We start from the raw sequence: 12,777 nt of genomic DNA on the forward strand, positions 1-12,777 counted from the left end.
CAGAAAATGATTTGTACAAGAACACACAGTACGACTGTCTACAGTGTTAAGATGACAGGGCCCCAAAGCAGGGAAAAAAAACACCCCAATTAAAGGTTACAATCTTATTGCATGTTGAACCTATACTGTATGATAAATATGGCCCTGTCCACACTATGCCTTCAAAACAGGCTTAAAAAGTGCTAAACCTCAGGGGGAAGTTTCGAGTTCGGTTCAAAATTAGATCGCATCAGGTGGATGCTGTAATACCGAACAGAAGTGGGAAACTAAGTTTCGTTACAGAGATCGCTACTCAAAAACTAACAATTTTATCTTGGCATGGTTATGGGTTTGCGGTTACGATCCAGGTAAGGAACATCTGACTGTCAAACTAGAAGCACCAAATGAACCACAGAATCATGGTCAATTCAGAACGGGACTGCTTTCCTATAGTAGTTAAGGCCTGTTCCATGACAGAATTTCACCAGAAACACCAATGGTCTACTCTTCCATTATCCCTTTTGTTTAAAAACTCCAACACACTCATAAAACCAGTGCAGGCACGCTGACTGCTTTGCTCATCAATGTATCAAGTGAAACTGGAACTGAAGCTATGAGCATAAGACTTTCTAAAATCCCATCAAAGGATTTTATTTTATCGGCGCTAAAGAAAAGTATGTACTTTGTTCAAGACCAATACTCACCTAGCGGGGTCGGGATAAATGGGGTGATCACGAGATCCCGACATGTCATATTGAGACAGGGAAATAAGAGAGGACTCCAACAGCCTCCTAGAAAAGGGAGCCAAAATGTTATTTTATAAGATGTCTCTAAAATAAAGAATATATGTTCAACAGCCCGGTGAACATTTTTATATCAGGCTTTTTCACCGACTGCAAAAAATTGGGTCATTCCAGCTCAAAATGGACCAAAATAGGATGACGTTTCTTCCATTTGTGGTTGATGATGTATTAACCACATGTGATGGAGAACAGGCAAACAACCTTCATGCATTATCAAACAAGCCGTGCGATGTGCCAAGATGGTGTTTAGAATACATTATGTATCCATCATTTTAAACCGATTAAGAAACCGGTAATAATGCATACACTGCATGTGCTACTCGTATGAAACAAGTTACAATATTTCAGCTTTTAATGGGACACACACTTCATGTAGTATACAAGCGACATTTTTCAATTTGTAAAATCATATGTACACAGTGCGGTATGTGCACATGCACTATAAAGCGTGTTACTCTCAAGCACAGTTTATCAAGCTAGGCTTCTCCTTTCATCCCTTTTTAAACATCACCCACTCTATTAAACTCTGGGTTGATCAACTCCCATTCACGCCTATCCTGTTAACTCAACCATTGCTCTGTTTGTGCCTAATTGGCATAACTGTCACCCACAGAATAGTGAAACTTCAGCAGCCCATCCATCCTTGCTAACCGTGCAAACCCAATTCATCAAAGATTAAGCCGATTTACTCACTTGGTTCTGAGGATTAATAAAACAGTGGATTGGACAACTCACACACCTAGTGTTTGAATTACCATGGCAACCTGTATTAAAACAGTTCTGTACTGCAGTATGCTGCATGATGTGAACATTTAGAGATGCTGTATGCAGGCCCCAGAAACAAACTCACATTTCTTGTACTGTATGTATGCCAAATTTGTTTTAAGCAACATTTAACATTGTATACGCATTGTAGGCTACACATTTGTTAGCAATGTTTCCCCATAAATCACATCCCATTCAGTTGCAGTAAGGGTTTAGGACAGAGCACTGCAATCATGACCCCAGGGAACATGTGCTTTCAAACAATTCTGTAGAAACTTTGAAGACATTTCAACTTGAATAAAAAATACTATCCATTAAGGGCTAAGCTCTTCAAGCTACTTTCTAAAACGTTTTTAGAAAGCATCTCATATAACGTTTCCATACATAGTTTCTTCAAAATTGACATTTTATGTTTTCACAACCTACTTTCAAATCACCAAGAACTCAAAGGATTGCCTGAATACAAGAGCGTTATACCTTTTTGTGGGGTAAACTACTACAGTATGTGTAGGTTTTTTGTATTTTTTTATTTAATGATTTCATGTTCTATTGCGTCTCTCCTCATTAAATTATCCCCCCCCCCGACATTCAAACAATGTCTCTGAAATCCCCAAGACATAATATTCTCTGCTCCAGAGAGCTCTGACTGTTTGAGGCAGTGAGCTTAATTCCATTAACAGTAAAATCTTGCACTGTGGAAATTGGTTTTACGCTTCATGCTCAAGCACCTGACACTGATGTGAACAGTGTTCCAATTTTAAACACAATAGCAACTTTTATTTTCTGATTCAGGGAGGTAGCCAAAATCTTTTTCCTGCACAATCCGAGAAGGGAACAAGTGTACTGCAGGTTGTATAACCACCTCGACGGAACTGTACTGTGTTATTTATACTGGAACGGCAATAGCAGAATACCATTCTTTTCCTGCTTACATTTTAAAAGCAAACCCCAAAAGTATGCAGACTGTGTAAGCAGCAATCTGTTTAAAAGCAAACTTTTTTTTTTGGCATTTAACCAGAGCTGTGCAAAGCAAGGAGCTGTTTACCAAAATGATGCTTGCATCCCATCCTTTACATTGTGTACCTCACAAGTCCTGAAAGTCAGACTACATTAGGACAGAGGAAATGTATTCACAAGAGGACTTTTGTATTGACCTGTATTGATTAAGCCTCTGATCTTCTATTCTCCAAAGAGTACCACATGTTTTACACAGTAGCCCCCAATGAACCAGAGTATTTTCAAATTGAAGGTTTTTTTTCTTCAAAACAGAAATGCTAAGATGCAAATAGAATTTTTGTTTGTTTTTGCCTCTCAAACTAACAATAAGAAGGTATTCAATAAAGCTCCTTGTTCTTTGCTTTATTAGTTTAAAAAAAAAAAAAAAGTGCCAGAACAGCTAAACAAAAATGTGCCTTATGTCTTTTATGGTTAAAGCTCTTTAAGATGATGTATTTCTCTAATCCCATAACAGTTTGCCCAGCAATATCCAACAAACTCGTTTTAAGACTACAGCATTAAATCACAGTATCACCCAGGCTTGCAGAACATTCAATTCAAAGTTAAAAATGTGATTAATGTTGCACTGCTTATAGACAGGCGACATGCAATAGTAAACAGCACAAATACACTGGAAATGTTCCCATAATGGTCAGTCTCTCAACATGTTAGCTATTCCACAAGAATACAGAACAAGGTTGTAAATTATACTGAATCTTTACTTAAAAAAAAGTCAACCCATCACAACACAAGGGTTAGAGGCAACACACCCTGTAAACTCATTCTGGGTAAAGGCGATTTATTCTAAACAGCTCCTGCAAATAAATGTTATATCTTAGAATGATTCGCCTGCAGCATGTACTGTATTTATGCACTGGAGAAGTCTATCTTTAAAAGAGATAGTTGCTTGAATTTACTTATTCAGTAAAATCTATTGAACGCCTGCAAAAACCTAACTGCAAAAAAAATTAATAAAATAAAATAAAAATAGAATCCCTTAAAGTTACTTTAACAACTCTTCAAGGTTGACCAAAATTTTAAAGAACTTTCCAGGCAGCCCATAATAAAGCACGTCAAGGTCAGATCAAGTCCATCATCAGTAACCAAAATAACTTGTCAGCCTAATGGCAGTTGAAGATTACAGTTGCGTTCATAGATGACCTCCAATATTAAATCTGCTATAGGTAATAAAATATAACAAGGACCCATCTGCTGGTCACAGCCCACAAGCTATCCCAGAGGAACAATTAAAAATTAAACAGGTGCAGCATGGAACTACAAGGGCTTTCTGTTTCACTGTGCCTTTGGTGAGGCGATTATTAAAAAATATACCCATGAAACAGTCAATAAAAAATTAGAATAATGATGAGAAATATTTAAACAGGTAAAGTTGGGTGAGTGATTAAAAAAAAAAAAGTGTTGCTAAACTTACTGTCCTGTTGCTTACAGGAAAACTTAAATAAAATGTGGTTGTAAACCCAATTGTTAAACTATGTTTTCCCACTGCATTCTGAAAATATTTACTTATTCCCTTATAAAAGTTTATCCCATAGTAAAGGCATAGCATTGTGTAATAAATCTTAGTGAAAGCATGGTAAAGTATATGTAAGCATTGTAAAGAGCAGTGAGGTATGGTAAAGCATATTAAGCATCGCAAACCAGGGAATACTATGGTAAATGCATAGTACAGTACAGAGGAAATGCAAGCTAAAACTGCAAAAATACTGTAGGTTTTTACACCAAATCGCTTTTGGTTTGAAATGCAAGGAACAAAGAACTGCTCACACTGGAGCAGATAACAGCAGAAGCCACTGTAACTAAAGGGCATAGTTTCAGTTTGTATCACATTCATTCACAACCAAAATGATCCCCAGGGGTTTCCAGTTCTGACACTAAACTTCTGTTATAGTGTCCCAAATGAGAATGGTCTTGGAAGGGCATCATTTCAAATGACATTAATGAAGTCAGTGAAATTTAACTGATCAGCAATTATAATGGTGTTCTTGCTAAAGTACAAAGTCATCAATATAATCTTCTGGGGGGGGGAATAAATAAAAAAAAAAAACGTCACTGCCCAAATACACAAGCAGCAATGAGAAGCTTTTACAATTTCAGCGTTCTAACAAACAGTACCAGCTTGGACAGATCGGAAATGCTGATCAGACCTCCGTATTTTTCAACATGCCAAGCAATACCACAGTTCAGAAAATTGGGAGAAAAACAGGTGCGAGTAATCACGACTGGAAATGAGAAGCAGCACATGACTGTAATGCTCTGTGTGATAGCAGACGACCGCAAACTGCCTCCATATGCGTAATTGAGGTTGTATCTTTGTAAATGCAGATTTATGGGCTACGTCTTAAATTCTAAGGAATATGGTATTTAGTTAAAACAACATCATTCTACCTAGCTATTTCTACCATGCTATGTGTAGTGCTATCTCAGCCTGCAGCTTCAGGCATTATAGCCCCCTGTCAGTAACAATAGTCTTCTCTACGTTTCCTCCTCTCCAGTCCATATAGTGTTTCATTTGTATTTGTGTGTGTGTGTGTGTATATATATAATATATTATATATACAATTATACACATAAAAAAACAAATGAAGCACTTAAATGCAAAGTCACAGTTACTAACTTTATATAATTCCAAAGTTTCTGGGCTTCAACATGAATCTTTTTTTTTTTTCCCTGCTCAACAGAGCCAATTCTTTTTAACCATCTTTTCGTAATTAAAATACCTCATTAAAATTCCATCAAGGACATTGGTTCAGCTATTAAATACGGCAATGTAAGCAAAATGTAGCAATGTGAATGGTGTTGGAGTCTGTGCAATAGCCCATTAAATGATCCAGCGCTTACTTCATTTCCACATTGAGTCACACTTACAGACACAGGGCAGTAGAAGTGTTCTTTTAGTTAAAGAGGCGGCACAGCTGTGTAATAAAGATCCTCTTAAATATGTTTAGGAATGTTTCTTAATTCTTACTTATATAAAACTTTCAACAGTGCTTTTAATACTGGTAGTTGGTGGTAGATGCATGTGTCCACAGTAGGTAAAGAGATCGAAAGCTTGCTTCGTTACTGCCCCCCAGGATTCGGATAGATTTTAGCTACTGTATTAAATACATTTTTGCAGTGAAGAAAGCAAGCAAAAAGTAGACAGCGTCCTGTCATGTACTGCAAGAAGAAATAAAACATGCACTGCAGGGTATTCTTTTTTTACCTTCTATACCTTGAATTAATTGTATGCTTTTTTTGCTGCAATGATGGGGTTGATTTTTAGCACTGTGAAGTAGTTTCCAGTACAAGGATGACACTGGCATCACCTCATTCCATTGTAGGATTTTGTTCAAACCCGTAGTACCCTAAGTATACTGCAACACCATTGGACAGGACAAATGATTGCTCTTGTGGTTATGGACGTGAAAGGTTATACTACATGGCGCTGTAGCTCTTTACACTGCTACAGTGACAAAGTTACAAAAATGAACGGTAAAATGGATTTATTAACTCTCGCCAAATCCCTTTGCAATTACAGCACAATTAATGATTTTAAGATTAAGCCGAACAAACCACAGAAATTGAAATCATTTGATGAAAATTCACAGAGAGCAGATAACATTTAATTTAAACGCATCACTGTCTTTTCACATGCTGTCTCACAAGAATAATTGATTCAGCAAACATTTGGAACATTCAAAAGTTAATAAAAACTGAAACTCTAGAGAAGTTAACACTGGCAGATCCGAGTAATCTCATACAGAATGTACAGGGGCAGATTCTTCAAAAATGTTGTAATTTGGATAACAGTGATCCGGATTTTGTAATAGAAATTACTTTAATCTGGACTGTTTTTGGTTTCTCAGAAAATGTCACTGCTGGATTACATTTATCCAAATAACAAATAATTACGATTACAAAGTTGTCCCCAGTCCCCCCCCCCAATCACAAAATATAGGATAACAAAATCCGGATCACTGTTATTCAACAGCCACTAGATGTGGCTGGAAGCAGCATTTGCATATGCATTGTTAAATGAGCACAATTCTTATGAATTATTTTATTAAAATTACTTCTGTATTCAAAAGTTGTTTATTACGGAACTATAGCTTTATTAGAGCTCTACATCTATGCAGTAAACCTTTTTTTAAGCCTTTAACTGTTTAAACAGATATGCATTTCCAATCAAAAAAGCCAACTTGATTTGATATGAATAAGGTCATCTTTATATTGTGTTTTTTTCAATCCACGTGGATATCGCTTGTTTGAGACCCACGCAGATTCATTCTATGCAAGCAACTGACTAACAAAAGCTATTCAAAAGACAGGTGCAAAGATGTGTTGAAAATCTGTCTGATCAGAAGTGATTCATATCAAGCTTGATCTGTGCACCCCAGCTCCGCACTGAGGAATACCACATAATCATTGCTTGTTCCCCAGCCCTTTCAAAACACAAACACCTAGGATTAGCATGTAATGGAAACACAACGAGAGAAAAAATCATTTCATTGCGGCAGTTTCCAGTGCAATCATAAAATGTGTCTGTCAACGGCAATCATTCTTTCAAATGGCATGGCGTTATGACAGCAGCACTGCCATGGGATGCATTAAAAAACGTACTGTAATAAAAAGGTATTAGTAAAAGAAAAAAGCATTTCTGTTCTTTCTCTTGAGCCTGGTAGTTTATTGTAATGTCAATTACTAAATGGCACTCCATTTCACAAATACATAACAAAACCCGCATAAGGATAGCTGCCAGTAGTTCTGTTGCCAGTCTCTCTATTTGTCATACTTTTCCCTCATTATTAGGGTCAGTAGAGCTTAAACTAAAAATATAGGCGGTTTGATTTGTACAGCCATCACATGAATAATCCACGAATGCAATACATAACCCCATGAAAAATATATAAAATATGCTGTAAATACATGGCTGTCTTCACTAGTTACAGTATAAAAATGACTTTCAATTCCCTGATTAATTAAAGATCCTTTAGACAGCTCACTGGCCACAGACTGCCAACTTCAAACACAAACTGTATAAAAATCCTGTCTGCAAACAAGTTCTGCTTGAATATAAAGACAAAACAATGTCCTCAGCAGAGCCTTGTTGAATCTCCATGCATTGCTGTGCCTGCATGCCTTGGCAAAAAAGGAATGCATACAGTAGCTAGTCTGTGAATAGAGTATGTTTACTGTCGCTGTGATTGCATTGCAGCAACACAAGAGAAAATGTATTGGCTTTATAGCATGTGTGAATGTAGGTCTGTATCTGTACATTCACTGTTTTTAATGGATCTTACTCAAGAGGAAATAACTTAGCTTAATTAATGAATCTCTGGCAATTCACATCTACAGTACTAGTAACTTCTACTGGTCAGTTTTATGACTGGTAAAGCACAGAGATATCCCTAGCACCTATGTAAGAAAAAGTGTGTGTGCGGGGGGGGTTCGGGGGGTTGCTACATACAAAAATAAAAAATACAAAACATTGGTTAATCTTTGCACCACATAGGCAATTTAGACTACAGTAGGCAGTCTGGCAGGGTTACAATGCTCTGAGATACCTACCTATTTTTGCCATTCAATCTGTGGTTCACGTCACTGTTCAAATTAAAAATACTTTAATTATATCACTTTCGTTATCTTCTGTTGTGTAAATACACTTCATTACTTCGTTTAATAATGTATACATTTTTGTATATTCTTCTTTGAACTTCTGGCTGTTGGGTCATATCTTTTTTAATTGGTTTTGCTGTCATTTCCATCCACAGTTTTATTGAAACGTCTCAACACAAAATATAAGCCGTAGTTGGTATCTCTGAAAGAATAGGAAAGATGTGCCTACACCCTGGAAGACCCCGATATCGTTGCAAGGTGATCTGGTCGGTCTAGTTTTTCACAGGTAATTGGCAGCAGAACCGAAGGACTTTATATTTTCAGACCTGCAACACAGCTCACAATACTGCCTTTGAAACAGTATCTAAGAGCAAGCTGAGAAAGCTGGGAAAAGACAGAAGTATCACCCTTAATGATGCACTGTACAGCATACATATGAAGAAAACAAACAAACAGTGCTTGAAGCTGAAAGACTAAAAGACATTTTAAACTAAAAACCTCAACAGATCTGACGTGATCACAACACGTTTTTGTAATGCTAGGCTAATTGTGCAACATTTGCACACAATCTACAGTTTTAATACCTTATACAGCAGCAAACAGTGACCTAATGAATACAGAAAAAGCTGCCCTTTTGACATTTTGAAATAGAGATAAGATTAAGGTTGTCAGGTTGACAGACTCCTTATTCCTAAGAAAGAAACAATATGTTTCTATTTTAATGATCAGAATCAAGATATTACCATCACAGCTGGGATTCTACCATGTGCACCCCACTACAGCAATATCAAACAATCAGCTGGAGCGCACATAATCTTAAGCAACGAAAAATAATAATGCAAGCGAGGAGGCAATGGTGGAATTGTTTTCTCTCATATCTTAGTACAATACTGCCCTCTGATGATAAGTACTGTATGCAGTACAGCACATCCAAGCAGAAAATCAAAAAGGTGACGAGCAGTCACACTGACATTTTTTTAATTATTTGAATCAGTGCCTACAGTGTATTCTACTACACTATCCAGTCAAATGGATAAAATAAAGGTTGTTATCCATTAAACAATCACCATTTAAAGTTCCTTTACAATAGCTGAATAAAGTCATTTGTGAACTCAGCTGGGTCATTCAACAAAGATTACATTATTTAACAATACACAAAACAATCCCAGACACCTTTGACTTAAATGTGTCCAGTAAGTAATTACAATCATTGCTGTTTAATATCCTTCACTGTCACCATTGAAGGATTATCCCCTTCATTCAACTAAACTGACATACATATTTAAAGAATGTTGTGTGTGTTTTTGGGCAGAGGTATTAGGGATGTGCTTTTTAAATGCTATGCAGGTGTCAGCGTTTAAACCCTACCTGCATACAAACAGCCCTGGTTAGTCATTTCTAAACAAATAAAACCCTCAATAAGTAAATAATGTTTTAACATTGCAAAGACTTAAACTACAAAAGAAAAAAAAAAACACACACACACACCCCAAAGTATATATTGAAATTTGGGCTGTCACTCCATTCAAATTTTTGATCTGTTAATTTATGGGCATTAGTTGATTAACTGGTAGATTAAAATTGGTAGATTAAAATCGGTAGATTCATCCGCACACATTTTTAATAAAGTTAACAATCTTATAGCGGCTCCCCTGCATGGAATACTAAAAAAAAACATATGTTACAGAATCAGAATGCACAGATTCCAAGACAACGTTATATTAATGCTACTGTTCAAGGATCAGTGCCACAAACGGGAAATCCTTTTTATTTATTTATTTAAATAATCCTCTTCTGTAGACAAATTACATATATACGCACTTTACTTAAAAGTTCTCTGAATTAACTTCCTTTTAAAATCGTGTTATACGTTTGGTGAAATCTGTCACGTGAACGGTTATATGCCGTCTAGCATATTATTCAACGTTTTAGAGTTTAGACATCCCTAGGAGGTCTTGTATGAAGTGGTGTCAGGTGACGTTGCCACTAACACAGTACCCGCTGTTAAACTTGACCTGCGTGCACTAAAAACATTCTCCCTGCCACACTTAACCTTTTCCCCAGCACATTTAGAGGCTGGATGACTTTTACATTTTTACAAGTGTTAATGGAAAGAGATTTAATGAAAAGGTCAAAACCAAAACTGCTTGATTGATTCAAGACTGTTAATTAAACCGACAGTGTGTATGAACTCTAAAACTGTGAATGGAGGAGACTAATGTTGAAGACGCATGCAAAATAGTCACTTGTTCTATGTAATACCAGGACATCGTTTCAAGAAGTTTTACTCTCAAATAAAGGACATCATCTACTGTACATAAACACTGAGCTACACTGAATGTTTTCTAGAAGTGTGCAATAGTGTACCACTTTATGAAGAAATAAATGTAAGCCTGCCACCCCACTTTCACTTCCTGGAATATGCAACAACTGTAGGTCTGATTTCCCATAGTGCAATGACCTCGGTACACCACAAGAGGTCAAAAAGCAATCAACACCAAATAAAGTAATTAAAAACCTGGCACACTGCAGAACGCGAGGAAAAATCCATTTAGAATATGGTTCTGCTGTAATCGTCAAGAACTGATACGCTTTGCTTTCTTAAAAAACATGCCCAGACATTGATTAGAAGTTATGTTCCATGATAAGACATGTATAAAAAAAACATTATTTTTGCAATGATGAATAAGTAATTGTGTGTTATGTAGCTCCACACAGCTCTGTGTTTACCATTTGTTGTATTTTAATACAGCACTGCTCTTGTATTAAAACATGAATGCAAGTGCAAACGATCTGAGCTGTACTTTACAAATGGTCCAATTCATATTTTATAAACATGCTCTGAATAGAATGTACGAAATGTCACAACGCAGACCAGCAATATACTACTACTTCCCCTCCAGTAGATCCGCTAAAAGATAAAACCCTGTAAGAGAGCCGTTTATTCCTTACCTCCTAAGAGAATCTTCATCCGAATTCTCTTCAGGCATTTCTTGGTTTAAGGCCTCTTGTGATACATTCCCGGTTCGGCTCGAAGCGGATTGACCGTAAACTCGTTCCCACTGTCCAATTTCCTGGTTGTACACCAGTCCTACTGTCTGCTCTGCTTGTGGATTGGAAGAGCCTTGCCTGGGGAAGCTGCTCTCATTGCTGGGGGCTCCACTGCTCGGATCGGGGCCCCCAGCGCTGTCTCTCCTCTCAGGAGTCTGCGGCTGGCTCACCCCTTGTCCTAAACCCTCAAAGGGCGGGTTTGGAGGTTGCCAAGAAGTGCTTTCCTCAGTGGCCGAAGGGGCAGCTTGGCCAGTCCTCTCCCACCGCTGGGTGTCGTGGTTAAAGGTCAATAAGTTATGGCAAGCCCGGCACCTGTTCAGATGCCCCCGGGACAAGTTGGAGTTGTTTTCGCTGCTGTGGGGAGGTTGGTAATGGGAAGGCCCTGGTCTGTCAGGGTCAATATTGTTGTTGAGCAGCTCCTGTGTTTGCTGAGACTGGCTGGCCTCCCCCTGGCTCATTCCCTGGTCCATATCCTGCATGCGGTCATACTCCATGAAGTAGCGGCTCAGGTTGCACTGTAGGACGTTGCGGATGGAAGCCTGGCTGCTCTGGGTTCCCTCTCCTCCCACCCCGGCCGAGCCTCTGTTGCTTGACCCAGGAAACCCTCTCCCTTCCGTGGCTGAGGTGTAGACGGGAGCTTGGGAACTCCCTTCCTGCTGCCTCAGCACGGAGAGCAAGCTGACAGAGGAGGCGCTAGTCCTCGGTGGGGGCATGCCGCCACCGCCACTGCCGCTGCCACTGCCCCCTGCACCACCCCCAGATTCTGTCCGGATGTTTAACATGCTCCCGGTACAGTCGGTGCCAGTCAATCGCCCCGAAGGGTCTCTGTTCAGTTGCTGGTGACCCATGGGTTGGTTAGACGCCAGCCCTAAGAGTCCCCTGCGTCCAGGCCCGGAGGAGAGATTCCGGAGGGAGTTGCCGGCTGTGCTGCCGTGCACAGTGATGAAGGCGGAGGGTCGCTCGCTCGCCCGCTGCTCGTGCTGGCCTGCGGGCCGCTCAGGAGGGAGGCGAGGCTCCGTCCGGGCCGAGGAGAAGGTGGAGGCTGCAGAGAGGTCGGAGGAAGCCGAGGGGGCAGTGTCCTCGCTCTGTAGTGGGGAGGAAGAGGACGGACGGACCACGGAGCAGCGGCTGCAGAAGCAGACCATTCCCAAGTGCTGGACGCAGCCCTGGTAGGCTGGCCGGTCCCTGACGGAAGTGTAGCGGCTGCCCTCTCCGGAGGGCAGGCTCGGGGCTACGCCGCTGTCCTCACTCTGGCTCTGCTCCCCTGCCTGCGTCCCCGAGGTCCGCGATGACAGCATGTGGAGGAAGTTGTGAAGAAGGGGGGTCCGACGCACAGGCTGGGACTGCAGGAACGAGCGCTGCCTTAAGTGGGGCATCTCAACACTGTCCATAGGGATCTCCGAGTCATCATCATTCTGACAACAATAAGTCTCACGTCAACAGGAATCAAACATTTTGATAATACCCCATTTTAATAGGATACTTAACTACCTGATGTTTTCCTAGGTTCACAGCACAGTTCAAGTACACTTTATAGATGTATAAAATATGCACTTTCTTTCATGTA

The 12,777-nt window shown here is 39.5% G+C and overlaps 1 protein-coding gene across 4 annotated transcripts in view; it reads right to left on the reverse strand.

Moving 5' to 3' along the window:
* LOC117435053 (activating molecule in BECN1-regulated autophagy protein 1-like) overlaps positions 1-12,777 on the reverse strand; it is a 77,779-nt gene that overhangs the window by 58,069 nt on the left and 6,933 nt on the right. For 3 of the 4 annotated variants that reach the window (XM_034057942.3, XM_034057941.3, XM_034057944.3), the window contains exons 7-8: positions 11,112-12,625; positions 684-770 (exon numbers count right to left, since the gene is read on the reverse strand). In XM_034057942.3, the coding sequence (XP_033913833.3) occupies positions 684-770; positions 11,112-12,625 (1,601 nt within the window). The remainder of the gene's footprint in view (positions 1-683; positions 771-11,111; positions 12,626-12,777) is intronic. The other variant, XM_034057943.3, reaches the window with a different exon arrangement.

The sequence above is a fragment of the Acipenser ruthenus genome, chromosome 28 (genome assembly GCF_902713425.1).
Source record: "Acipenser ruthenus chromosome 28, fAciRut3.2 maternal haplotype, whole genome shotgun sequence".
Classification (NCBI taxonomy): Eukaryota; Metazoa; Chordata; class Actinopteri; order Acipenseriformes; family Acipenseridae; genus Acipenser; species Acipenser ruthenus.